General features: G+C 39.5%; 1 protein-coding gene across 8 annotated transcripts in view; it reads right to left on the bottom strand.

The window, feature by feature from the left end:
* Positions 1-12,409, bottom strand: part of STYX (serine/threonine/tyrosine interacting protein) — a 117,173-nt gene that overhangs the window by 97,015 nt on the left and 7,749 nt on the right. For all 8 annotated transcript variants that reach the window (XM_061430068.1, XM_061430067.1, XM_061430065.1 and 5 more), the window contains one exon: positions 4,760-4,792. In XM_061430068.1, the coding sequence (XP_061286052.1) occupies positions 4,760-4,792 (33 nt within the window). The remainder of the gene's footprint in view (positions 1-4,759; positions 4,793-12,409) is intronic.

Here is a 12,409-nt window from a genome sequence, read left to right on the forward strand (position 1 = left end):
GAATCAGTACTTTTGTCTTTTAGTATAATTAGTATTGTTGTCTTTTCGATTACTAAAATACCTCTAATTTTACTTCTATTCTCTGCTACAGTCTAGAAATAAAACAGGTATTAAAAAAAATCACCCTTTTAGAATTACACAAAATCTTATTCAATCAAATGAAAAGTAGCACAAGATTCAGCAATTTATTTTAATTTTTTAAGATTCAGCAATTTAAATAAATAACATCTGAACCGTGAATTAAAATTTATTCTATGAGAATTCAATATAGAAACTCTTCAGTAGGGATATATCATACCCTATATACTAACACAATTTTATACTTCAATTCTATGGGATATCAGAATTATTTGTGTATAGATTTGATTTCATAGCTTCTTGTATGCAGAAACTAAATTTTACTCATATTTGCATTCCCCATAGCACCAAATAAAATACCTCATTGGTAATCACATATTTTTAACAAGTGAATTTTCACTAAGAGAAACAGGTTTTTTAGAGGTCAAGGAATTCCTGAGGAGAGACACTCCTTGACCTTGGGAGTGGCAGAGATGAAAAACGAAACAAAAAGTTTCGCTATGTAGGTTCAGTTCAGCTGCTCAGTTGTAGCCAAACTCTTTGCGACCCATGGACTACAGCATGCCAGGCTTCCTTGTCTATCACCAAGTCCTGGAGCTTATTCAAACTCAGGTCCATCAAGTCAGTAAAGCCATCCAACCATCTCATCCTCTGTTGTCCCCTTATCCTCCCACCTTCGATCTTTCCCAACATCAGTGTCTTTTCCAATGAGTCACTTCTTCACAGAAGGAGGCCAAAGGACTGGAGTTTCAGCTTCAGCATCAGTCCTTCCAATGAATATTTAGGACTGTTTTCCTTCAGGATGGACTGGTTGGATCTCCTTGCAATCCAAGGGACTCTCAAGAGTCTTCTCCAACACCACAGTTCAAAAACATCAATTCTTTGGCGCTCAGCTTGCTTTATAGTCCAACTCTCATATCCATACATGACTACTGGAAAAACCATAGCTTTGACTAGACGGACCTTTGTTGGCAAAGTAATGTCTCTGCTTTTTAATATGCTGTCTAGGTTGGTTATAGCTTTTCTTCCAAGGAGCAAGCGTCTTTTAATTTCATAGTGGCAGTCAACATCTGCAGTGATTTTGGAGCCCAAAAAAATAAAGTCTCTCACTACTTGCCCATATACTTGCCATGAAGTGATGGGACCAGATGCCATGATCTTAGTTTTCTGAATGTTGAGCTTTAAGCCAACTTTTTCACTCTCACTTTCATCAAGAGGCTCTTTAGTTCTTCTCTGCTTTCTGCCATAAGGGTGGTGTCATTTGCATATCTGAGGTTATTGATATTTCTCCTAGCAATCTTGATTCCAGCTTGTGCTTCCTCCAGCCCGGCATTTCGCATGATGCACTCTGCATAGAAGTTAAATAAGCAGGGTGACAATATATAGCCTTGACATACTCCTTTCATGATTTGGAACCAGTCTGTTGTTCCATGTCCAGTTCTAACTGTTGCTTCCTGACTGGTCTGGTATACTTATCTCTTTAATAATTTTTCAGTTTGTTGTGATCCACACAGTCAAAGGCTTTGGCATAGTCAATAAAGTAGAAGTAAATGTCTTTCTGGAACTCTCTTGCTTTTTTGAAGATCCAGCGGGTGTTGGCAATTTGATCTCTGGTTCCTCTGCCTTTTCTAAATCCAGCTTGAATATCTGGAAGTTCACCATTCACATACTGTTGAAGCCTGGCTTGGTGAATTTTGAGCATTACTTTGCTAGCGTGTGAGATGAGTGCAATTGTGCGGTAGTTTGAACATTCTTTGGCATTGCCTTTCTTTGGGATTGGAATAAAAACTGACTGTTTTCAGTCCTGTGGCCACTGCTAAGTTTTCCAAATTTGCTGGCATATTCACTGCAGCACTTTCACGGAATCATCTTTTAGGATTTGAAATAGCTCAGCTGGAATTCCATCACCTCCACTAGCTTTGTTCACAGTGATACTTCCTAAGACCCACTTGACTTTGGACTTCAGGATGTCTGACTCTAGGTTGAGTGATCACACCATCGTGGTTATCTGGGTCATGAAGATCTTTTTTGTATAGTTCTATGTATTCTTGCCACCTCTTCTTAATATTTTCTACTTCTGTTAGTTCCATACCATTTCTGTCCTTTACTGTGTGCCGGGAGCCAGCACGGGAGTTCCTACCCATGACAAGGTCATGCAGGAGAGCCCTGACGGGCAAGGCAAGTCAGGGCTTGAGGGCCCCCCCTGGATCTGCCTAAGCATCTACCCCAAAACCAGAATCTGTCTTACTATTTTACGACTTTCACCAACTCCTCTGACATTAACGGGGGGCCATCCCTGACCACCTTTCTTTGAAGGAAATCAACTTAGAGCTCTAGCTAATTAGCCTCCTGGGCATAATAGGAGTGTTTCAATTCAAACCCCTCAGATGGCTAACTTGCTTGACAGGTTTATCCGGACTACGAATATGATTGTTTACAGCCTCCCAACCTTGAGAGGCATGGGAAGCTTAAGATATTCAAATAGTATAGAGCCTCTCGGAGAGTTAGAAATTGTTAGAATAGAACTAGTAGAAGATTTCATTGTTGAGCCAATGCTTGCTGCCAAGTTTCCAAATCCCCTGTATTGTATCCTTAAAAGTGTATTAATTAATATAGTTGGTATATAGAAAAATGTAAGTAGTGGCCTTGGTGCTAACAACTTTAGACCCTTAAGGTAATAAATTCTTTCCTTGTTGTAAACCCACTGCACCTCTGCCCTACAGGAATGCAACTTTATCTAACGCCTTCAGAGGATAGCGCCAAACTTTAAAATAATTACTCTTAGAGAAAATAAGTCTTATGGTTGACAAACCTTTATCAGAGTCATAAAATGTTAACAGGCCTTCTGGCCAGAAGATGATGTAAATCACCTAAACCATTTGTATACGATAAGTCTGCAGAAAAGAAAACTTGGTCTCAATAAGGATCAAAGACTGCTGACTTTGCATGATTTTACACCCCCTATTATCCTCTATGCACAATTTAAGGTATATAAGCTCCCTTTGAAAATAAAGCTACGCGCCTTGCTCAAAGCTTGGTCTCCCCGTGTCGTTCTTTCTTGCTTCCTTTTCTCTCATTTTCTTCTCTGTTCTTCCTTCAGGACAAATAATTGGGAGCGTGGGGGCCCTCTGAGACCATTTATTTGCCCGGGCTTCTAAGACCCACTCCAGAAGGTGCCTAAGGTGGGGTACCTTCTGCTATTCGAGAGGGCGCCTATGGCCTCCATGGTCAGTGCAAGCCTGGTGTCACAGGTTTTATTGGCTTTCCGCGTAAACCAGTTATATTAAGCCTCTGATCTTTCTCCTTTTATCTATCCTTTTAATCGCCAACGCTGTCCTCCCGAGGGAATCCCTGGACCCAACGGGGGCTGGACCCCGGTAATTGTGCCCAACTTTGCCCATCTTTGCATGAAATATTCCCTTGGTATCTCTTATTTTCTTGAAGAGACCTTAGTCTTTCCCATTCTATTGTTTTCCTCTATTTCTTTACACTGATCACTGAGGAAGGCTTTCTTATCTCTCCTTGCTATTCTTTGTAACTCTGTATTCAAATGGGTATATCTTTCTTTTTCTCCTTTGCCTTTAGCTTCTCTTCTTTTCTCAGCTATTTGTAAGACCTCCTCAGACAACCACTTTGCCTTTTTCTATTTCTTTTTCTTGGGGATGGTCTTGATCACTGCCTCCTGTACAATGTCAAGCTATCACTAATTCATTCATTCCATACTGTATTTTTTTCCCATAAATTCCCTTTATTAAATGTTGGTTTGTACCATCCAGAAAATAGTCTTTATCAATTCCCTGTGAAAAATTCACCTGCTTATTCTTTATTTAAAATTAAAAAATTTTTAATTTCAGTATAGTAGATTTACAATATTATACTAGTTTCAGGTGTATAGCATAGTGATTCAGTATTTTTGCAGATTATACTCCATTAAATGTTATTATACAGTAATAGCTATAATTCTTTATCTGATACAATAAAAACTTGTTGCTATTTTATACATAGGTGTTTTTAATCTCTTAATCCCATACACCTAATTTGTCCCACCACACTTTTCTCTCTTTTGGTAACCACTAGTTTGTTTTCTGTATCTTTATAATTGCTAAGTCATGTCCGACACTTTGCGACCCCATGGACTGTAACCTTCCAGGCTCCCTTGTTCATGGGATTCTCCAGGCAAGAATACTAGAGTGGGTTGCCATTTCCTCCTCCACATAGTGTGAATATTCAACTCAATCTTCTGGAGAATTTCACTAAATTAACTGAAGTTGACTGGAAATCAGACACAAATGTAAACAATTAAGTCAAAACGGTGATATGCTTTACAGTCTACTCTTCAGAGTTTATCTAAACTATACACACACAGAAAGCAAACTGCTTTCAGAAATAATACAAATACTGTGCCCAATTTTTCAGATGAAGAAAACCAAAGTGACTCATTAAACACATACATATGTAACTATTTCAATGATTCTAAGAAATTTCATCTCCCATCTTTTTAAGAGCCACAATTAACTTTTAACATGTTAAAAGTTAATATGAGTATTTAAAATACTCAGTGATGAACCTACAGATTATGAGTCAATAGGGCTCAAATCCTTTGTGAAATTAGGTTAAATTATTTAATAATGATAGTAACAGTAATACAGGTTGGCTGGAATAAACAAGGAGGTTGTCATACCTGCATCTCTCGTCTCATAGGGTAGGTCCACTCCTTAAAAATGGAAGGAAAACATAAGAAAAGTAAATAACATTATGAAAAATGTCACCCAACTAAAGGTCAAAGATGTGATATACAAGTGTACGGATTTTTTAAAAATACATTATACTTGGCGAATATTCTATAAACACAAGCAGATCAACTGGCTTCATAAATACGTGAAAATTTAAGTGATAAGAAACAACGATTAAGGTGACTCTTAAGTAGTCAGGCTTCCAAAATTATGATTATGTTACTTTATAACAGACCGAATAGTTCAGTAATTGAAAGTATAGGTATTCCAGATGTTTCTCACAAAAATGATATTCTAAATCAGAGATGTAAAACAGACACCTTGTCATTTTGCCACCTCTAATCAACTGACAGTAGATAGCTATTGGGCTTCCCTTGTGGCTCAGCTGGTAAAGAATCTGCCTGCAACGCGGGAGACCTTGGTTTGATCCCTGAGTTGGGAAGATCCCCTGGAGAAGGGAAAGGCTACCCACTCCACTATTCGGGCCTGGAGAATTCCATGGACTGTATAGTCCATGGGGTTGCCAAGTCAGACACGACTGAGTGACTTTCACTTTATCGGCTTCCCTGATAGCTCAGTTGATAAAGAATCTGCCTGCAAAGCAGAAGACCCTGGTTCAATTTCTGGGTTGGGAAGATCCGCTGGAGAAGGGATACGCTACCCACTCCAGTATTCATGGTTTCCCTTGTGGCTTAGCTGGTAAACAATCTGCCTGCAATGCAGGAGACCTGGGTCGATGCCTGGGTAGGGAAGATCCCCTGGAGAAGGGAAAAGCTATCCACTCCAGTATTCTGGCCTGGAGAATTCCATGGACTGTATACTCCATGGGGTTGCAGAGTTGGACACGACTGAGCAACCTTCACTTTCAGACAGCTATTAATTAAACCTTTTGTGGAGAAAAATTCAAGGAAGAAAAGAGTGCTGTGATCATTGAGCAACATCTGCAACGGATGAAAAAAGAACAGAATGTGATAGGTATTTATCTGCCATGCCTGATCTAAACTGCTAGATGCTTATCAAATAGCCTTTCCCATATCTTACTTGGGCTTGATTCTGTCTAGTTCAAGTCCCTTTAAAGATACACTTTACGTCAGTACAGAGTTCATTCTTGGAATGCAGACCAAAATAAAATAGCTAGAAAGGGAAGTTGCTCAGTCGTGTGAGACTCTGCAACCCCATGGACTGTAGCCTACCACGTTCCTCCATCCATCGTCCATCGGATTTTGCAGGCAAGAGTAGGTTGCCATTTCCTTCTCCATGAAAAATGCCAAAGCAAAATGGCAAAGACAGAAAATATTTTAAAAGTTAGAAGAAGATAAAAGCAATTACAGTGAATTGAAATGAGAAATCAAATACACTACAGGTAGTCTTCATTTGTAAATGGACTACATTCTAAAAGTTTCTAGCTTAGTTGTTTAAAACTCAGAATTAAAAATAGTAATTAGGTTTCTAAAGTTAAAACTGCAAAAAGGTTTTTTAAATTTCTTTAGAAAATTTTAGAATTACAGAAAAGTTAAAAAAATAGTACAAAGAATTCCCTTTACCCTCCACCCAGATTCCCCAAGTCAGAAAAGTATTTTTAACACAGAAGGTAGAAATGTTATACTTCTGTAATGGAAAGAGAATATATACTCCTACAATGACCATCACCATTCCTTTTTTTTTTAATAAAGAGAAACAAAATACATTTTTTGTTTCAAATCTTGAAAACTGGTCTCAACAATGTAGAACTGGCCTATAAACCCTGAGAAACCATCTACAAAATGACTGTTAATATACATCTTCCAAAGTATCTTTAGCTTTGCACAGTGGCAGTATCATAGCCAATGATAGCCAATCTGAGGCATGTTAACTTTGATTCAAAAGTATCTTTAAATGCACAGATGAACTAAGAAGTGAGGAAAGTCCCCAGACAGACACACACTCACAAACATAAGAAAGCACAAACCCAGTAAGGGCAGTAAACACTGAAACACAGCATCCTGAGAAAATCTGCTAGTCTTTTCAGTCTTATGTTTCTGTTCTTTTTCTTTTAAATAAAAACCAAATTTTTATTCATATCTTCCACTTAACAAAAATGTTGTAGGCTTAGATGTGAACCCAAAATAACAATTTTTAGAAGAAAACATATGAGAATATTTTTGTGACTGGGTTAGGCGAATACTTCTTAAATATGACACCAAAATCACAATACATAAAAGAAAAAATTCAATAAACTGGACTTCCATCATGATACAAATATCTGTTCTTTATAAGAAGCATTCATAGTTAAAAATTGAAACTTGGAGCCATGAACTGGAGAAAATACTTGTAAGGAATGTATTTGATAAATAAACTGTATCTATATAGAACATAAAAAGAACTCTTAAAACTCAATAATAAGATTTGAAGAAACAACGACGAGACTGAATTACTGATCAAAATCATCCCAACAAACAAGTCCAGAACCAGACAACTTCACTGGTAAATTCAACCAAATGTTCAAAGAAAAATTAATATCAATCCTTTACAAACTTTTCCAAAAAACAAAAAAACTGGGAACACTTTTCAAATTCATTTTATGAGGGCAGCACTGTTGTTCAGTGCCTAACTCATGTCCACCTCTTGGCGACCCTATGGACTGCAGCAGGCCAGGCTTCTCTGTCCTCCACTATCTCCCAGAAAGTGAAAGTGAAAGTCACTCAGTGGAGTCTGACTCTTTGCAACCCCATGGACTGTATAGTCCATGGAATTCTCCAGGCCAGAATACTGGAGTGGGTAGCCTTTCCCTTCTCCAGAGGATCTTCCCAACCCAGGGATTGAACCCAGATTTCCCACATGGCAGGCAAATCGCCAGTATTCTGGAGAATTCCATGAACTGTATAGTCCACGAGGTGGCAACGAGTTGGACATGACTGAGCAACTTTCACTATCTCCCACAATTTTCTCAAAATCCTGTTCACTGAGTTGATGATGCTATCTAACCATCTTATCCTCTGCCACACCCTTCTCCTTTTGCCTTCAATCTTTCCCAGCATCAGGGTCTTTTCCCGTGAGTCGGCTTTTAAAATGGATGTAAGAATGAAGTGCTAAAACGACCAAATCTGAATGTAGAGCTCAAATAATTTTTACAAATATCAGATCAGATCAGTCGCTCAGTCATGTCCGACTCTTTACGACCCCATGAATCGCACCACGCCAGGCCTTCCTGTCCATCACTAACTCCGGGAGTTCACCCAGACTCACGTCCATCGAGTCAGTGATGCCATCCAGCCATCTCATCCTCTGTCGTCCCCTTCTCCTCCTGCCCTCAATCCCTCCCAGCATCAGAGTCTTTTCCAATGAGTCAACTCTTCGCATGAGGTGGCCAAAGTACTGGAGTTTCAGCTTTAGCATCATTCCTTCCAAAGAAATCCCAGGGCTGATCTCCTTCAGAATGGACTGGTTGGATATCCTTGCAGTCCAAGGGACTCTCAAGAGTCTTCTCCAACACACCAAAAGCATCAATTCTTCAGCGCTCAGCCTTCTTCACAGTCCAACTCTCACATCCATACATGACCACAGGAAAAACCATAGCCTTGACTAGACGAACCTTTGTTGGCAAAGTAACGTCTCTGCTTTTGAATATGCTATCTAGGTTGGTCATAACTTTCCTTCCAAGGAGTAAGCGTCTTTTAATTTCATGGCTGCAGTCACCATCTGTAGTGATTTTGGAGCCCAGAAAAATAAAGTTTGACACTGTTTCTACTGTTTCCCCATCTATTTCCCATGAAGTGGTGGGACCGGATGCCATGATCTTCTTTTCTGAATGTTGAGCTTTAAGCCAACTTTTTCACTCTCCACCTTCACTTTCATCAAGAGGCTTTTGAGTTCCTCTTCACTTTCTGCCATAAGGGTGGTGTCATCTGCATATCGGAGGTTATTGATATTTCTCCCGGCAATCTTGATTCCAGCTTGTGTTTCTTCCAGTCCAGTGTTCCTCATGATGTACTCTGCATAGAAGTTAAATAAACAGGGTGACAATATACAGCCTTGATGAACTCCTTTTCCTATTTGGAACCAGTCTGTTGTTCCATGTCCAGTTCTAACTGTTGCTTCCTGACCTGCATACAAATTTCTCAAGAGGCAGACCAGGTGGTCTGGTATTCCCATCTCTTTCAGAATTTTCCACAGTTTATTGTGATCCACACAGTCAAAGGCTTTGGCATAGTCAATAAAGCAGAAATAGATGTTTTTCTGGAACTCTCTTGCTTTTTCCATGATCCAGCGGATGTTGGCAATTTGATCTCTGGTTCCTCTGCCTTTTCTAAAACCAGCTTGAACATCAGGAAGTTCACAGTTCACATATTGCTGAAGCCTGGCTTGGAGAATTTTGAGCATTACTTTACTAGCGTGTGAGATGAGTGCAATTGTGCGGTAGTTTGAGCATTCTTTGGCATTGCCTTTCTTTACAAATATACCTACCCACAAAATCACAACTTAGATGGAGATTTCTATCATCCCAGAAAGTTCCCTCTTTCCTCTCTCAGTCAGTATCTCCTGTCTTCAGACTGACTTTTATCACTACAGATTTTAGTTTTGTCTGTCCCAAAACTTCATGTAAGTGGAATCATTTGTTGTTTAGTCACTAAGTCGTGTTCAACTCTTTTATGACCCCATGGACCAGAGCCCACTCGGCTCCTCTGTCCATGGGATTCCCAAGGCCAGAATACTGGAGTGGGTTGCCAGTCTCTTCTCCAGATCTTCCCAACCGAGAGATCAAACCCTCATCTCCTGCACTGGCAGGAGAATTATTTACTAATGAACCACCAGGAAAGAATCATACAGCAGTACTATTTTAGGTCTGGTTTATCTCAACCTAATGTCTATGAGATTCATCTATGCTGTTGTGTATGTCAGTAGTTTATGCCTTTTTATTGCTGTGCAGTCACAACTGACTCATTCTCCTGTTCATGGAGATTTAAGTAGCTTTCTGGTTTTGGCAATTATGAATAAAGGTGCTGTGAAAACTCTTTTATATGCCCTTTGATGGACATATGCATTTATTTCTCTTGAATATATGTGGCAATTAAATGACAATCAGAGTAGGCCTATATTTGGCTTTACCAGACAGTGTCAAAAGTTTTCCAAAAGCAATTTATGCGCCCACCAGCAATGGATGGGAGTTTTAGTTGTTCCACATTCTCACCATGGTCTTGCTTTAAATGGCACTGCATTTGAGAGAAAGCCTAGGACCTGCTCAAAGTGGAAAGCGAGATCATGACCAAAACACTGGGTCCCCAAAGGGCAATACCTTCAGTGAAGACACACTGGAGGGAGTAGAAGCTTACTTCATCCCCATAAAAATGAGTACCCCTGCCTTTCCTATCTTTGGGCCTGAGTAGGTGGTGGTGGTAATAGTGGGATGGGGTGTTAACCAGTCTGATTCGTGAGACCAAGTGAAAATTTAATGTCAAGTGGTCCTGAATGAGTGTCCTGGGAGAAGTAAATGCATTTTCTCTCTGGAGGAACATACTCTAAACCTAAATCAGAAATAATTCAAAAGTTAAGTTCTAAGAACTCACAATTTAAAAATTCATTAAAAAAAAAAAAGGAGGAAATAAGCCAGTATCAGAAGCCATACAACTGAATCACATCCACAAAAACTTCAGATATTAATTACAACAATAAAAAATATTGCTGTCTTTGTGGATATGATAAAACATTCACTATAAGAGTACCCTTCAGTTCAATTCAGTTCAGTCCTCAGTCGTGTCCGACTCTTTGCAACCCCATGAATCACAGCACACCAGGCCTCCCTGTCCATCACCAACTCCCTCCCGGAGTTTACTCAAACTCATGTCCATCGAGTCAGTGATGCCATCCAGCCATCTCATCCTCTGTCGTTCCCTTCTCCTCCTGCCCCCAATCCCTCCCAGCATCAGGGTCTTTTCCAATGAGTCAACTCTTCACATGAGGTGGCCAAAGTACTGGAGTTTCAGCTTTAGCATCAGTCCTTCCAATGAACACCCAGGACTGATCTCCTTTAGAATGGACTGGCTGGATCTCCTTGCAGCCCAAGGACTCTCAAGAGTCTTCTCCAACACCACACTTCAAAGGCATCAATTCTTCGGTGCTCAGCTTTCTTCACAGTCCAACTCTAACATCCATACATGATCACTAGAAAAACCACAGCCTTGACTAGACAGACCTTTGTTGGCAAAAAAAAAAATCTCTGCTTTTCAATATGCTATCTAGGTTGGTCATAACTTTCCTTCCAAGGAGTAAGCATCTTTTAATTTCCTGGCTGCAATCACCATCTGCAGTGATTTTGGAGCCCAGAAAAATAAAGTCTGACACTGTTTCCATCTACTTCCCATGAAGTGGTGGGACCGGATGCCATGATCTTCGTTTTCTGAATGTTGAGCTTTAAGCCAACTTTTTCACTCTCCTCTTTCATCAAGAGGCTTTTGAGTTCCTCTTCACTTTCTGCCATAAGGGTGGTGTCATCTGCATATCTGAGGTTATTGATATTTCTCCCGGCAATCTTGATTCCAGCTTGTGTTTCTTCCAGGCCAGCATTTCTCATGATGTACTCTGCATAGAAGTTAAATAAGCAGGGTGACAATACACAGCCTTGAAGATGCTGTAAAGAGCAATAATGCATAGGAACCTGGAATGTTAGGTCCATGAATCAAGGCAAATTGGTCAAACAGGAGATAGCAAGAGTGAACATTGACATTCTAGGAATCAGCGAACTAAAATGGACTGGAATGGGTGCATTTAACTCAGATGACCATTATATCTACTACTGTGGGCAGGAATCCCTTAGAAGAAATGGAGTAGCCATCATGGTCAACAAAAGAGTCTGAAATGCAGTACTTGGACGCAATCTCAAAAACAATAGAATGATCTCAGTTCGTTTCCAAGGCAAACCATTCAATACCACGGTGATCCAAGCCTATGCCCCAACCAGTAACGCTGAAGAAGCTGAAGTTGATCGGTTCTGTGAAGACCTACAAGACCTTTTAGAACTAACACCCAAAATAGATGTCCTTCTCATTATAGGGGACTGGAATGCAAAAAAAAAAAGTACCCTTAAGTATAATCAAATATTAAGAAATCAATTTTTTAAAGACCCAAAAGGAATATGTAGAACTGAAAATGTACAATTGAAATGAAAAGTCATCAGATAGGCTAAACAGAAGAAAGGATACTGTTAAAGAGAGAATTTGTGAATTAGAAAACAAAACTAATGAAATGACCTAAATCCAGAGTTGGAAAATATGAGCAGTTAACAGACTGGTAAGATAGAAGTAAAAGGTCTAACATCCATAGAATCTAAGTTCTAGAAGGAGGGGTGAAAAAATAAAGGGGAAATATTGCACACAATATTAATAAGAATTTCCCAAAACGAGTTAAAGGTACCTTAGAAATAGGCAGCCCATAAGGGAAAGAAATGCACAGGTAAACAGGAAAAGAGGAAACTGCTCAGCACAGCAAACACAGAAAGAAGATTTTTTTTTTCCAGACTAAAAGCAAATAGAAGAATGGAAAATATGAATAGAGGCCAGAAGACCTACATATATGCAGCCAATTAATTTTCCTGAAAAGACACCAATGTAATTCAATGGAGAAAG

This window comes from Bos javanicus, chromosome 10, assembly GCF_032452875.1.
Source record: "Bos javanicus breed banteng chromosome 10, ARS-OSU_banteng_1.0, whole genome shotgun sequence".
NCBI lineage: Eukaryota > Metazoa > Chordata > Mammalia > Artiodactyla > Bovidae > Bos > Bos javanicus.